The sequence below is a fragment of the Dendropsophus ebraccatus genome, chromosome 1 (assembly GCF_027789765.1).
Source record: "Dendropsophus ebraccatus isolate aDenEbr1 chromosome 1, aDenEbr1.pat, whole genome shotgun sequence".
Lineage (NCBI taxonomy): Eukaryota > Metazoa > Chordata > Amphibia > Anura > Hylidae > Dendropsophus > Dendropsophus ebraccatus.
In genome coordinates, this window is record NC_091454.1 from 184,936,952 (window position 1) to 184,953,208 (window position 16,257).

The 16,257-nt window shown below is 41.5% G+C and overlaps 1 protein-coding gene across 2 annotated transcripts; it reads left to right on the forward strand.

Annotated features, from left to right (window-relative positions):
* Positions 1-2,328: 2,328 nt before the first annotated feature.
* PAQR5 (progestin and adipoQ receptor family member 5) lies at positions 2,329-15,274 on the forward strand. 2 transcript variants are annotated; one of them, XM_069986381.1, is made up of 9 exons: positions 2,329-2,508; positions 3,762-3,877; positions 4,081-4,208; positions 5,437-5,642; positions 7,907-8,033; positions 9,611-9,655; positions 10,419-10,515; positions 12,677-12,821; positions 15,032-15,274. In XM_069986381.1, exons 2-9 carry the CDS (start codon positions 3,827-3,829, stop codon positions 15,271-15,273), a joined length of 1,041 nt encoding a protein of 346 aa, XP_069842482.1. In that variant the 5' UTR covers positions 2,329-2,508; positions 3,762-3,826; the 3' UTR covers position 15,274. The 2 variants fall into 2 exon arrangements, with proteins under 2 accessions (XP_069842482.1, XP_069842489.1); XM_069986388.1 differs by lacking the exon at positions 9,611-9,655.
* Positions 15,275-16,257: the final 983 nt, after the last annotated feature.

Sequence of the window (16,257 nt, forward strand, 5' to 3'; positions counted from 1 at the left end):
TAACATGACAGGTTTCCTTTATGCACTATGGTCCCACTTTAACCATGACTGCTGTTATGTGTACATTAGGCAATATTGAAGATGTATATTTTTAAAAAAGTTTAACATAAAAACTTGACTTATAGGGGTTGGCCACTTTACAGTAGTTGGCCGGGTTCACACAGCGTATGACACCGGCCGTTCTGCGACACGGCAGTGATGTTCATTCCGGCCGGTACTACAATAAACTTCAATTCACCATTGAACATAATGGAGAGTGCGGCCGGATCCGCAATTTCCATTATGTGACGTGTTAGTTTTTCGTGCGGCCACTAGGGATCCTGGTCAGAGCGATACTATGTGTATGCACTCTGCCGGGATTCCGTTCATTCAAATACAACGTATCTTTTACATTTATCATGGCTGTAATTGCAACAATGGTCGTGATTTATGTAAAAGATACGTTGTGTGAACATAGCTGTATAATACTGTATTTACTCGCTGCACTTTCTGATAGCAGCTCCCTATGTACCTCATAGAGCTAAAATAACACTCTCCTCCTCCAGGCTGGGCTGTCCTGCTCTGTGATGATCCTGTCCATAAGATGGCCAACATGGAGGAGCAGTGTGGCAACTCTGATGGTGTTCAGATGGGGACACGATGTTATGTACCACTGAGGCACTTGTCACGATGGTCAGAAGTGGTATTTGCACACCCCTAGATATAGCAGCCCACGCCCATTAATAGAACAGTGTGTAGTGCAGATGTATGAACAAGTAACCACAGAGCCACACGTAGACTTCAACGAGGCGCAACCTTTACTAAATTTTTTCTTAAAGGAACAGTACACAGTAACAGTTCTTTTTGGTAAAAGTGGAATACAGTAAATGACATGGCTAACTGAGAGGCATGGTCATATGTGATTCTCCATGTCAGCCATCTTATGAACAGAATCATCACAGAGCAGGGCAGCACAGTTTGTATTAGGGGAGTCTGATTTTGGCTCTATGAGGTACACAGGGAGCTGCTGTTGGTATATATACAATAAATACACTTACTAATACTGTATTCTGAACAATTTTACTATAAAGCCAACTCCTTCAATCAATAGGTAATTTCTGATGACACGTTCCCTTTAACCCATTCACGATCAGGAATGTAACTGTTCTTTTATTTTAGCATTGCATTCCCACTGATGGACATACATTTGCGTCCATAAGGCTGTCAATCATAACCAAGAACCCACCTCAATTGTCGGGAGTGGAGCCATGCTCCGCTCCTGGCAGTTAACCCTATAGATGCTGCAATCTGCGCCATTGCAGGGTCCCAATTGTAGTTGTGGCAGCCAGAGACCTTACTGAGGCCTCTGATGACCTGGCTATGGAAGCCAATCAGGCTCTGCCGTGAGGTAGAGTTGGATCTGCTATGCCTGTCAGAGTCAGTGTACTGATTGGTACTGTTATTCCAGCAAATGGCACAGTCAGGTCCCCCAGTGAGATAGTAAAATAAAATGTAAAAGTAAGAAAAACTCTGAAAATAAGTAAGCACACAATCCCCATATCCCCCAATGCAAATAATCAATAAAAAAAGTGCACATATTTGGTATCGCTGTGTATGTAATGACACTGGCAAAAAAATTCTCACATGATAACCTTACACGGTGAAGTTGAAGAATTCCAAAGTTAGACAAATGCCCGTTTGCCTTTTTTTTTCTTCAATAAATGTGGGTATTTTTCCCAAAAAATGGTAATGATCAGCCAAAAACTCATGTTAGGTGTCTCATGGGCATATGGCACAGGCTGATTTAATAGTTTCGATAATCTCCCCAATTTTTTTTTACCTTCTTTATGAAAAGGAGAGACCTGTTATTTGAGAGGTAGTGTATCTGCCATTTAGCATACGTTTTGACATGTCACAGAGGCAAGTTAAAAGCTTTGATCAGTTGGGGTCTGAGTGTTCACACCCCCACAGGTCATTAGAACATTGGACACTTCTCTCCCTGACTCTGAGATCTTCATCACATTGCAGGAGACGGGCTCCACAGACTGACAATAGACCGCACCTCCCACAACCGGATGGAGATTATGGCAAGCCAGGGAGTGAAGCCCCCAGCACGTTCTAATGATCGATAGGGGTCTAAACACCGAAACCCTGACCAATCAAAATTTTTGACATGTCTCCGTGCCAAGTCAAAAGTTTTGTTAAATGACAGGAACACTTTAAGAGGTGTTTGAACATCCTAATAAAAAAAAGAGTAAGAAGTTAGTTCCCTGTGTACTGAGTGTGAGTGAGTCACACAGCTCTGTCACTGTGGGCCACTGTGTCAGCTTTGCTAGTCTCTTTCCACAAACCAGTCAGACAAGTCCTGTTTGGGGCAACAAACAGAATCCAAAACATTTGAGGAGGAGTAAGAATGCCAGAAGAGGAGGGAAAAGGTAAAAGACACCGACAGCTCTTGGCCAAGGGAGTAACTGTAGTAAATTGTCAGACAGATTCAGAAGCAGACCAGGTCCTCCTCATGTACCGCAGGTGAGTGAGTGCCTAGACTAACGCCATGCCTTGGGATCTGCATATAGTATACTGCAGTCACTGTCAGCTGCCACTTGCATGTTTAATACAATAACATTCACATGTGTATATGGAGACCGGTATCTTCATTGTTATTAGCAAAATCTCAGCTTTCTTCTGTCACAGGCTCTCAGCCAGCCAGATACACCTAGTATGTGCAGGTACATATGGGTCTGGTCTGGGATTTGCTCTCCAGATTACACGTTAACTAGCCTATCCCCCTTGGTTACTTATTAAGCCATGAAATGTTTCGCCTGATTTACATCCTCTAAGGACATGACATTGAATTACAAACAATGACTCTTAGACACACATTATGTGACACAGGGATGAAGGAACACCTTTACCCATAGCAATAAAGCGTCAGACATGCTTTGCATGCTCCATTCATAAAGTCAGCAGGCGCCTGGCACAGAATGTAGAGCGCGATTATAGGAGCATTAGGGTGGTATGCAAGGTAAGGCGCTGCTGGAAACGTGCTTCCATTTTCTAAAGAAAAAATAATCATTAACCCTGCTTAAAAAGTGGAAAAAAGAACAAATTTTTATCTTACGCAAAATTTTTGGTCAAGATTTTGTCATATTCTAGTGTAGAAAGCGCATCCTGTTATGTCTGGAGTATTTGTAGCAATAGAATGAACAGTCTGTAAATGATTCCTCTGTGTGTGCACAGTGTCAAGATGTATCAGGGCGGCACGTCACACAATAATTCCTGGCACACATGGCTGCTGGACCTGCACATCCTTGTAGATTGACACAGACCAGCTCATCTTTGGTACCATATAGTTGTTGTGTGCTGATTTTTAATATATGGGATCTCTTATGGATGTGTCCTGCACAAGTTGCACTAACTCTGAAGACGCCTTATGTGCATCTAGTTCTCCAGCCATAGACTTGTCACTGTGAAAGGTCCAATGGAACTGAACTAATTCACTAACTCATTCAAAATACTAACATCTCTTATTACATTCTTGCAATTTTTTTGTCTGGATATATTTTGCGCAAAAAAAAAAATCTGGATTGAGATGGCAAACCCTTCTTGAGGGTGGTGGATTGTTCTTTGGCATGCAGTTATGGGGGTCACAAGACTCTTAATTTTGATAACTGAGCAAACAGATAAGGTGTGTTTAAGGGGAGTGTCAGCTAGGAGGGTGTAGGATGACAGTAAGGAGGGCAGACTGTAAACTGAATAAAGACACATATTTGTCATGTCAGTGTTACCAGGGCACTAGAAGGATTCAATCGAAGAACGTGTAACGACCAGATTCAGATCTGCTGCCATGCTGACCTGGAAGCTCCCCAGACTGCTAAATGTTAACCAGGTGCCCAAGGTGAGTTTTGGGAAATTTAAAATGATGACAAGCAGATGTGTGTGTGTGTGTATATATGTGTATATATATATATATCCTGATCATCCTCCAGCAGCACAATATGAGTGTATATGAGCTGTGTATAATTTATATAATATATATATATATATAATCATGATTGCAAAACCTGTATTTATGTTGCACCCCCCCCCCCCCTTCCCCAGGTATTTCATGAAGACAGTATTATTTGTGGTTATCGTTCCCCTCCAAGTTCCGCCACTGATTGTGTCCTAAGCCTGTTCCAGATGACCAATGAGACCCTCAATATTTGGACCCATTTTATACCCACCTGGTAAGATCATACATTTGATGCCGTAACACATTGCTGAGCTTTTCTTTTTTAAGCCATTATACTTGCCTGAATACCAGCAGTTATCCTGCTTTATTCTGTTTCAGATCCGTCACCTTTCCTTTGCTATATTCTGCTCTTTCCTGGATTCTTTACATCTATACAGTCAAACACTGGAGAGCACGTTCTCTTCTTCCTTTTCCTTTGTAAGAGTCTTCTAATGATTGATCCATAACATATTTTCTATTGTCAGAATTACTGCAGCATATGTATAAGTAATATAAACTAAATCTATGATGTGACCTGCTTGCTTAAAGGACTAATCCAGGATTAGAAACATCATAGCTGCTAGAAACAGCGCCACTCTTATCCTCAGTTTGTGTGTGGTATTGCAGCCCATTTCCATTGAAGTGAATAGAGCTAAATTGTAATACCACACACATATTGAGGACAAGTGTGGTGCTGTTTATAGAAGAGAGCAGCCATGTTTTTATAATCCTGGATTACCCCTTTAAATCAGTCCCTAAATCAGTATATAGTGGTGTTTTGTTTTTTTTGTTTTTTGTGTGTGTGTGTGTGGGGGGGGGGGGGGTGTAATGTCACCTATTTTCCCCTCATAGTCTCCTAAATTACTTGCTTAACCAGATTACCCATATCTCATGTGTACCCCCTTCTCCTTCAGAATGCTCTAAAGTAGCTAGGAGCAGACTTGTTCTGCCTAGTTGTGTAGGGATGCACTGCATAAACTTGAAGCATTAAACCATATATAGAGATAAAAATATTTTTAAAAATAATAATAATAATAATAGAAACAAGAAAAGTAGTAGGTGCATCACACTTACACCCTCTAATCCCCCACACCGCAGGACACAGGTTTACCCAGAGCACATCACATACTGTAGGGCACTGGTCGCTAAACGTAAGTGATTAGTAGAGTATACACGCTGATTCTATACCTGCATTTTTTTTTAATCTTTCTATGTTCTTGTATTCCTCTGTTATAAGCCCACAAATGAAGGAGAAGTCCTCTCCATTATATTCTTGAACTATCCACATGCCCAGCTTGTAGGCTTACAGCTTACTCTCTACAAAGGAGTAGAAAGCTACAAGTTACAGATTTGGAATCAGCATCCTTTATCCTACTTACAGATGACTTTTTAGTTTGGGGTTTTGAGGAGGATGGGTTGGAGGAGACAGAATCCCTTTAAATAAATGTTCTATGTCTCTTCAGGTACTTCCTATGGCGAATGCTGGCACTTCTTTCCTCACCTGGTTCCTTACATGATCCCTTTTTGTGGCCGCTGTTTGTCTACCTCCTGTCCTGCTGTATCTACCCGCTGATGTCCACCTGTGCTCACACATTCAGCGTCATGTCCACCCAAGCCCGGCACATTTGCTTTTTCATGGACTATGGAGCGTTGAGCCTTTACAGCCTGGGTAGGGAAATAGTTAACATACTTCACATGCTATACAAGGAGAAGTCACAATATGCACTTTATTCATTTCCAACAAACACTATTGAACAGTTTTGGGTGTGAACGTAGATCTTGCCAAGAAAGTCATCCAGACTGCTCTAACAACATTACTATTGTAACCGCTAGCTGGGATTATAATGGAGATAGGTATGCATTGTGAGGTTGTTTTTCAACGAACGTGGGAGCAATACATGACATGACTCTGCTTATCAGTCACCTATTATTAAATGTTACTCAGTAAATGTTTTCTGTAATACTGATCTAGGCAACACTGTCATATACAGTAACCCTTGTTGTGGTATATCCTAAGATACAGGCATATATGACTACTATTCAGGTGACAGAAGAAGCGTTTACATATGATACCACACAATGAGATTATTACTTTAGCCTGCCTATAGGTACACATGCAATAACTCACAGCTGAACTTTTGTTCATCCAACAGTTAACGCTCATGACTCCCCATATACATGCGTACTTGGCATAGCTGGGTGTGGTTCTATTCGGTGGGGAAGGGAGGCAAGCCTTTGTCAGATACTTCTGGAGGCAACTTGTCTCCCATAGGTACAAGGGGATGGGCATGTTAAAATCCAAGATGTCCACATACACAATAGATTGGTGGCATGTTTCGCAGGGGATTGTATGTTATAGTTATATTATAGTTGTTCTTTAGTTATATGTATGAAAACTCTCTCAGATAATGTCCTTGTTGATCATAGCAACCATGTTTTTCCAAAAATAGGCCCTACCCCAAAATTGGGGTAGCTTCATATTTCAATGTTTTTGGAGTGGGCTTGGTTTGGGCATGTGACGTCACGGAGACAGTTAATAGATAATACTATAGCTGGCCTGACAGCTTTCTCACCCTCCCTTTTGGCCACAAAGGACATAATCGTCCCCTGCATGACTAGGTAGGCAGCTTGCATATAGTGCAGCCTGACAGGCAACGGTGCTACTGAATCTCTGACTGTCGCCGCTATTGTGACACAGCAGAGTACAGTGCAGATGCCAGGGCCAACCGTAGGTTCTTCCTATCCTCTGGTGGGCCAGTCTAACGTTGCACCTAGTGATGCAGCCACTCCAGTGGGCCCCAGCAGCAGCAGTCAGAGATTCAGTAGTAACCTGTTAGGCTCCCCTGAGTGTGACCTGCCTCTGTCCCTCTACCATGTCTCTCCAAAAATAGGACCTATCCTGAAAATCAGCCCTAGTCCTTTTTTTTTTGGAAGATAGTATAAGGCTCTGTTCACACTGAGTTATCAAAGAGGAAAATGTTCTGCTTTAAAAACCCCACCTATTTAATGCTGGCAGAATAGTCTTGGATTTTGAGCAGAAATCAAGCTCCATTCACTTCTATAGGATATCTCTAGCGGAATCCGCCCAAAGAATTGACGTGTCAATTCTTGTAGTGGAAGGTGGAATCCGAGGTGAAAAGTTCTGCATGGAAATTCTGCCGTGTTAACAACATAGCAGAAATCCAATTAAACATGATGGGCTATTGCTATGCTCATTTTACGAGCTGAATTTGAAGCAGATTCCGCTTTAAATTCAGCGCCTATTCCTTAGAGTGAACATACCCCAAGACCCCGTCTTATTTTTGCAGTAACATGGTACCATGTATTCATGATCAGTTTCTTTTAGGGTGGGTTCACACTATGGAATCCGCGTGGATAAGTTTCGGCGGATTCTGTCACTCATACCTGCTTATGGCCACGCGCATATCCACCCATCTGATAGACTCAGTTCTATAGGCGGGCGAATTCCACTGTCCGCCAAAAGAAATGACATGTCAGTTCTTTCAGCGGACGGCGGAATGCGCCCGCCTATAGAATTGAGTCTATGGGACAGGTGGAGATGCGCGCTGAGTGAGCGGGTACGAGCGACGGAATCCGTCAGAATTTATCAGCGCGGATTCCATAGTGTGAACCCAACCTTAGTCAGTATTTTTACTAAAACTAGGAGTGGCTGCAACAAACTATAATGGAAAGACTTGCACCTTTTTTTTATGTTTTAGTAAAAACACTGACTAAAATGAACTCCGGAGCAAATACTGTGAACTAGTTATTCAGCGATGCTCAGTAATTTTATGTGATGACTTCAGGCCATTTATCAGTCTTCATTTGTAGAAAAACAGTAACCTATTTATTCATCATCAAGTTGTGTTCGCTTAGCTTATTGCTTCTTTGTTCAGTTCTGTTTGTTCACTTAATTTTGCATTCTAACTTCAGGCTCAGCCATTGCCTACTCCACGTATATCTTCCCAGATCGGTGGGTGAACAGCACATTCCACCAGTGGTTTGTATCTTGGGCTGTTTTTAACTCAGTCATCAGCACTGGACTGTCTTGCTATTCCAGGTATGTATTCATCGGACAACAAGTTTAAACTAGAAACACTGAGCCTATAGAAAAACAGAAAAGTCAGCTCTGAACTGGAATAAAATGTATACCAAGGGTAAAGAACTGATAAGGTCATAAGATCCAAGTAAACAACATTGATATTTGTCCTAGATCCTCTCATGCAGACAGCAGCTGTGGTAGTATGGTAGTAGAATAAAATGATTAGTAAGAAATGGTTTCCACAATGAATAACATAAAAAAATTGAGAAATCCCACAATGGTCATGTTCTGAACTTAGCTGCAGAAATGTATAGGTGAGGGATTTCCTTTGGCATGCTGAGGCCATGCGATTGCGCAATTCATAGCAGAAATGCAACAAAAAAGTCTACCAAATGTGATACCATGATCCCAGCTAGGTGAGATGTCAGGATACAAATGATGCAAGCTTGCAGGGATCAAGTGGGTATTAAGGCCTGTTCACACTACGGAATTGGCACAGAAATTCTGTGCAGAACCCCTGTGCAGACTCGGCATTGAATCCTGTCTTCTATCTGAAGGAATTGACATGTCAATTCTTTAAGCGGAGGCACGCAAGCCCTCCCATTCAAACAGATAGAAGGCAGGATTCGGCGCAGAGTCTGCAGGGGAGTTCCATGCAGAATTTATTGTGGGTAATACATAGCATTTCTTTAAGATTCTTAAAAGTATATTTCCATCTCAACTAATAGTTAGGATATCAAGATAAGGAGGCAAGTTTGGTAACTAAAGGGATTTGCGAATATTTAACTCAAGTAAATGTATTATTAGATGGGAAAAGGCGTGTACAATAAAATGTAGAATTTGGGATAGCGTAATAAAATTTACAGATTGCCTGCAAGTTATTGTGAGGAGACTATCTATGGCAGCCAATTGGTAGGAGGAATCAGAATTCATATTTATGTTCATATTAAATAAGGCAAAGCTGTGAGGGTGATAGGGAATGAGTCTGGGTTTAGGGCGCCAATGGAGGCACCAATAAGCTGCCCTGCTCTGTCCTAGGAAAGCCTAGTTTAGAACTTGGAGTTGTGTATTGTACAATATCTTACTACACTATTAACATAATCTAATGGGTAATGCCATAATCTAAGGCTAATGCCTAAAGGTCCCCATATACTTTATACCTATGTCTGTCAAACCTGCCATGAGAGATAACGTATATTGGGTTCAACTGTGATTCCACCCACAGATGCTGTTCATGGAAATAGGGGTCAGATGAAAAATTAGTGCCTGAGCCCTTTGTTCTCAGAGAGATAAGCAGCCGTCAGAACAGTCTGATGGCTGATAAACACCCCCTAGTCCACAACCCTCCGTAGAAAAAACAAGAACATTTGGCCGTGCTGAACATTTGTTTGTATGGGGTGGACAGGGGAGAGAACCGTCGGCCTAACACAGTTTTTAAAGGTGTATAGCCACCTTTAATTCTGTAGCTGTTGCTGTAGCTATGCATCGTGTCTATAGCCGCAAGCTTGTCACCTATCACTTACTTGTCCATTCCCTGCATCAATGCTAGGTCTCCACAATTCTATAAGGCTTACCTATTAAACTATCACCCACAGGCTGGGTATTCCTTTTCTCCATTATAACCAGCACCTGACAGAAAGGTAAATATTGGACAAGAAGTGGTTATCTCCACATCCCAACCATCTACCTGTGATCAAGTAGATGTCTGCAGATAAAAATCTGGGCAATCTGTCAATGTGCAATCATGATGAAAATAATAATAATTGATCATTTAATTTATATAGCGCCAACATATACCACAGCACTTTACAATTCTGAGGTTGGATATCTAGACAAAATCAGACATTACAGATATACATATTTAACCATTAATTGCAATCTAATATTCACCGAATGCCACATTTTGTAATGCGTCTGCTGGGAATGTAATCTGCAATATAAGGATTGAACAAGTATTAAAGTGCACCTGTCATACTTTTATTTCTGGATTTAAAGTAATCTTTCCTAAAGCAAGGTTCAATAAGCCAGTATTTGCAGAGTGAAGTCACTAATATCTATATACTGTATATACACCCAAGGCTTCATCTCGTGGTCTATTCAGTCCTTATACAAATCAATCGTGTTTACATACATAACAAATGGACGAATATTGCCTAGGAATATTTTGGAACAAAGCCTGACACACAATCTGATCCCCCTATATCATTGACAGGTATACTTTAAGATGTTAAACCTGACAATATCGTGCATGTCAAGTAATTGTGGTAAATCCTAGAAATGATTCATACAGCTTAATTCTATTACTAATAATGTATCCCAGCATATTGCTGGATGATACGGAGAGACGTTTTCAGGCTTCCATACAGTTACGATAACTGCTCTGTTGAATCTCTGTATCTGCAGGTTTCCAGAGAATTCTCGTCCGCGGCTCAGCAAGGTATTGCGGGTAACAGCCTTTGCATACCCCTACCTGTTTGACAGCATTCCATTGTTCTATCGGGTGAGACTTGGGTACATGTTGGGAGGGGAAGTTATTATGTAACTAAACCAGTTTGTGCCAGGCATGTTAACAACATAGCAGAAATCCAATTAAACATGATGGGCTATTGCTATGCTCATTTTACGAGCGGAATTTGAAGCAGATTCCGCTTTAAATTCAGCGCCTATTCCTTAGAGTGAACATACCCCAAGACCCCGTCTTATTTTTGCAGTAACATGGTACCATGTATTCATGATCAGTTTCTTTTAGGGTGGGTTCACACTATGGAATCCGCGTGGATACGTTTCAGCGGATTCTGTCACTCATACCTGCTTATGGCCGCGCGCATATCCACCCATCTGATAGACTCAGTTCTATAGGCGGGCGAATTCCGCTGTCCGCCGAAAGAAATGACATGTCAATTCTTTCAGCGGATGGCGGAATGCGCCAGCCTATAGAATTGAGTCTATGGGACAGGTGGAGATGCGCGCTGAGTGAGCTGGTACGAGCGACGGAATCCGTCAGAATTTATCAGCGCTGATTCCAAAGTGTGAACCCACCCTTAGTCAGTATTTTTACTAACACTAGGAGTGGCTGCAACAAACTATAATGGAAAGACTTGCACCTTTTTTTATGTTTTAGTAAAAACACTGACTAAAATGAACTCTGGAGCAAATACTGTGAAGACTTGGGTACATGTTGGGAGGGGAAGTTATTATGTAACTAAACCAGTTTGTGCCAGGCATGTTCACATGTTCCTGGGTAACTAATATTAAAAAAAAAAAAATATATATATATAATGCTTTCTGTATGATTTTTACAGTTATTGTCTGTGTTTCTGTGTCTTCCCATATCTTAAAATAACACATGGAATTATATCCATACATGAAACCGCATGGCTGTGTAATGGGAGGTCTGCAGTTGGCAACTGAAGTATATAGAAAATAATAACCTTATCTGTCCACGCTTCCCCGGTGTCCTCTTGCTTGTTTCCCGCTAACCAGAGCCGCAGCTGAAGCTTCTACACCCGTCTCTGAAGTGACAGGTCGCTCCGTCAGTCACTGACCGAGACAGAACAGCGCCACGCCCAGTGATTGGCTGAGTGGCCTGTCACTTCAGAGACAGGTGTAGAAGCTTCAGAGACGGGTCTGGTCAGCTGATAACAGGCAGGAGTACACCGGGAAGTGTGGACAGATAAGTAAAACTTTGTTTTATATAGAAAATAATAAGGGCTGCATGGACATCCTTAATGATGTCCATGCAGCCCTTGCTGCACAATAATTGAGCAATGTAATGGTCTCTATAAGTGAGCACCCAGTGGCGGATGCATGTTAGGGCACAGGCAATACCAAATACCAGCCAAATCCTGTTTATAGAAGAGAAAGTCCAACAGCATCCAAAGACAATGGTCTTTATTAGAGATGAGCGAACCGGGTTCGAGTTCAAGTCGATCCGAACCTGAACGTTCGGCATTTGATTAGCGGGGGCTGCTGAACTTGGATAAAGCTCTAAGGTTGTCTGGAAAACATGGATACAGCCAATGACTATATCCATGTTTTCCACATAGCCTTAGGGCTTTATCCAACTTCAGCAGCCACCGCTAATCAAATGCTGAAAGTTCAGGTTCGGATCGACTCGAGCATGCTCCAGGTTCGCTCATCTCTAGTTTTTATCAATAATAAAGGCTATCTTTATTTTTGACCATTGTTAGTCAGAAAATTCTGTACTTGGATATGCAATAAAAATTTAAGATTTTTTTTTTTCAGATGTTGTTGGACTTTCCTTTCTATATATGTCTGACAAGTCAAAAGTTTTTTTTTTTGTTTTTTTTTTAAGGAAAGTATCACTTTAAGGTGACTATATACTTTCAATAGCTGTCAGCTGAAAGGAAATAAAGCGGAAGCCAGACTTCTCAAGCAGTGGCATAGGCATATCTGTAAGGGAAATAAAAGAATTAGGTGTTAAAATTTACCATGACTGATCCTTCTCTTCCCCAACATTATATGTTGGCGAGGATCTAATATATCTATTAGACAGCCGTCTGGTACTCTAAAATCGACAGACTTTACTCTAATGTGTATGAGGGCCTTAATGCATTAGATTCTCAGTGATGTGTTTAGAACATTTCAGAATGTGATTTATCACTCTTGGATATCCATGTCTTTGGTCTGTTTGCCTTCAGCTCCTCTTCTGCTCGGGTAATGACTGCACACACAATGCCACGCTCACCATGCACATCTGGCATTCCATCCTCGCCTTCCTCACTGGTTTTCTGTTTTCCACTCATCTACCAGAGAGGCTTGCCCCAGGACGATTCGATTATGTGGGTAAGTTTTCTACACATGGATGCATGTACAGGCAAACTCTACCTGTATACACTCCCTGGGCTTACACATACACAGTTTTGTAATTTCCCTCATGTCATATGATTTTCCATCTGTCCCATTATGTGAGGTAATATTTATTGCCTCTTTACAGCAAAACATAATCTTAAGCAGGCCTCACACTTTATATAGCTAAACAAAAGCCTGTTGTTTTGGCTCCTAAACGCAAAATGAAACAACTTTCTATATAGTCTTTACTGGAAATTTACTACCAGTTAGCTGCCCCTCAGAGACAGAGAAATCCATTAGATGAACTTCTACTCTTTGTGCTACAGAAAGCAGCAGGGAGAGAGAGTGAGTTCCAGACCAGCTTAGATTGTGGACAGGAGGAAGAGATTCCTTGGAGGACAGCTCACAGAGATTGTAGTTGGAGAGGAGAGCAGACATCATGTAGGTTGCAGGGGAAAATAATGCGGGCTGTTTACAAGCTTAGAGAGAAAACAGAACTCTCACAGCTAGCTGTAAAAGCAAAATACACAGACGAATGCCAGTGCATTATAGTTTAAAAAAAAATCCTAAAAGGTCGTAAAACAAAAATCCCTTCCTGGTACTAAGAAGAAATTGAAATTGAAATATATTTTTATACAAATTTACACAATTTATTTAAAGGGAAACTATCCCCTATAGTGCACGGGGTGCTGAGGATGAAGGTAATTTTGTTACCTTGAACCTTGGTGCCATTTTCAGGAACTGTAGTTTATTAGATATGTAAATGAGGCAGTTTGGGGGTGCCACTACCACTGATCCGCCCCACCTACCTAATGAATATTCATCCGGTGCTGAGTGCTAGAATGGCGTCACTGCAGAGCACTGCTTCAATATTAATTTGGGGGGGGGACACAGTCAGGGCAGATCTCTTCACTCAGGATGTTAGTCCTGCCCCCAGTGCACCTTTAAACATGTTAGATATTGACACAAAATTATCACACATTATACGTTTGTAGTTAATATCTTCACAGCAGTCACAAACTATTCAAAAAGCCAAAATATTGTGTATGTAGAGTATGAAGCGTGTTGCTTGTCAGCCGTCTGCCTTTGAACATTGTGCACCTCCATGCTGCTCTGCTCCGGGTGCTCGGAAATTTCTCCTAGTTTCCCAGTACTGAATCCAGTTTTTGCAGGCACCTGGAAAGGAGCAGCATGGAGGGCTACAGAGTTCAAAGGCAGTTGGCTCATCTCTAATATGTATACTACCTTGGATATATATGAAGAAACTTGAAATGAGGCTGGGTTCACACTGAGTTCTTTTGCAATCCGTTTTTTCCCCTCAATTTTTTCCAAAAAACAGATGCAAAAAACAGATGCATGTCTGTGCATCCGTTTTGACCCGTCTTTCCATTGACTTTCATTGTAAAAAAAGACTGATCAAAACGGATCTGGTTTTTTAATTTTTTTTTTTTTTTTTAACGGACACAAAAATTAGGTCAACTACATTTTTGTGTCCGTTAAAAAAACACTGATAAGTTTTGATCTGTTTTTTCCACTGACTTTCATTATAAAAAAGCAGATCAAAACGTATGCACACAAAAGCATCCATTTTTTTTCATCCATTTTTTAAAGGGAAAAAAAATTGATGAGAAAAACAGACTGAAAAACACAGTGTAAACCCAGCCATACTAGACATGCTCAAGTATGATTGTCTAAGTTCTACATTTGGTACCTACAAACCACAGACTGAGGCAGAGTTTTTATTATATCTTGTCTGTAAGTTTTCTCTGATTGTGGAATGCATCCATAGGGAGCAGTGTACATACCCTATTCATGAACAGCCTTCCAGAGGAAGATCAGTGGTGACAGAATTTTATTGCAGTCTATATCAGAGAGCAGCTAGCATATTGCTTATGAACTTCTGTATTCCTGGAGAACAGTGTCGGACTGGCCCACCAGAGGACCAGAGGATCCTCCGGTGGGCCCCCAGCTTTACAACATGCACAAACACTGATTCACAAGTCTTTTCTTACTGTTTCTTCATTGGTGGGCCCCTAGGATTATTTCCTCTGGTGGGCCCCAGATACCCCAGTCCGACACTGCTGGAGAACCCATGTAAAGATCACTTTTGGCTTGCTGTAATTCTACGATGTATTGATACATCATGAGATCATGTAATTAAACTGTTAAACCCCTTTCTGAACAGCAATGTTCTTCATTCCCAGGTCATAGTCACCAACTCTTTCACGTATTTGGTGTCATGGGAACGTACTGCCAGATGGAGGCGCTGATTATGGATATGAATCTAAGAAGGAAGTGGCTTCTGGATCACAGTCTTATTCCATCACTATCTGGCACTCTTGGAGCCTGGTGCTTAGCGTTGGTGACCTCCTTTCTGCTTATCGCTGCTTTCTCGTGGGCTCTGTACTGGAAGCCAAAGGAACAGAAAAAAAGGAAGCGCATGTAGCAGTATCTGATCTAACCTCAACAAAATGGAAGGTGCAATATATAGTTTTGGCGCCATAGCTTGCCTTGAAGCCTTGCTTTCCAGCAACACATGCAGCGTCCTACGCATTTAATGTGCCTATGAATAATCGAAAATTCAATAACATTTCTCACTTGCAGCAAGAGTACACTCCATGGACTAAACAAAAAATGAGAAGGTGCATTACCTTATTATTACCTGGCATATTGTCAGGGTTAAGGTTTGGGTGGGAAGTACATGTTTCATATCTATGAAAATCTATATCCAAATATTTATGTGACCTCTTTGGAAACCTGCTAGCGGACAACTTTACTAAGCTGGTGGACGGTACCTTGTGGCGAGTCATAGAGACAGCTCAGAATTAACTCTGAAGTACCTGAAAAGATGGAAATCAGAGTGTCAACCACTAAACTGGACGCAAACACCAAAATGTGTTATGGTGTTCTACCAAACATTAGTCATACAAGGAATTGGTGGTGGCCCCAGATCATGAATCTTGTCAATTGTCTTGTCTCTAAACTCATCAGCCATGACGTTAAAACCAATGGCCAAATATGCGGTATGCCCCCCTTGCCAAAACACCTTTCACCTGTTAAGGCACTGGAGGTGTCCTGGGGTGTCTGGGGCAGCCATTTCTTTAACGTGTACCTATTAATTTAACAAACTTCAGGCATGTCATAGGGACTTGTCCAAAGTTTGTATTGTGGAGGTTCAGGAGCTGAGACCCCTGCTGATATTCAGGATGAAAGGGCAGAAGGGCATGGCTGCATGGCCTATGCGTCTTTTGCAAGCAGTTTATAAAAGTATAAGTTTGTTTAAGTCATGTAAGTTGTGAGGTGCGACCTTCATGGATCAGACTTGTTTTCCACTGCCTCCCATAGATGCTTTTGGATTACAATCTAGGAATTTGGAGGCCACGTCAATGACCCCAACTGTTTGTCATGTTCCTCAATCCATTCCTGAACA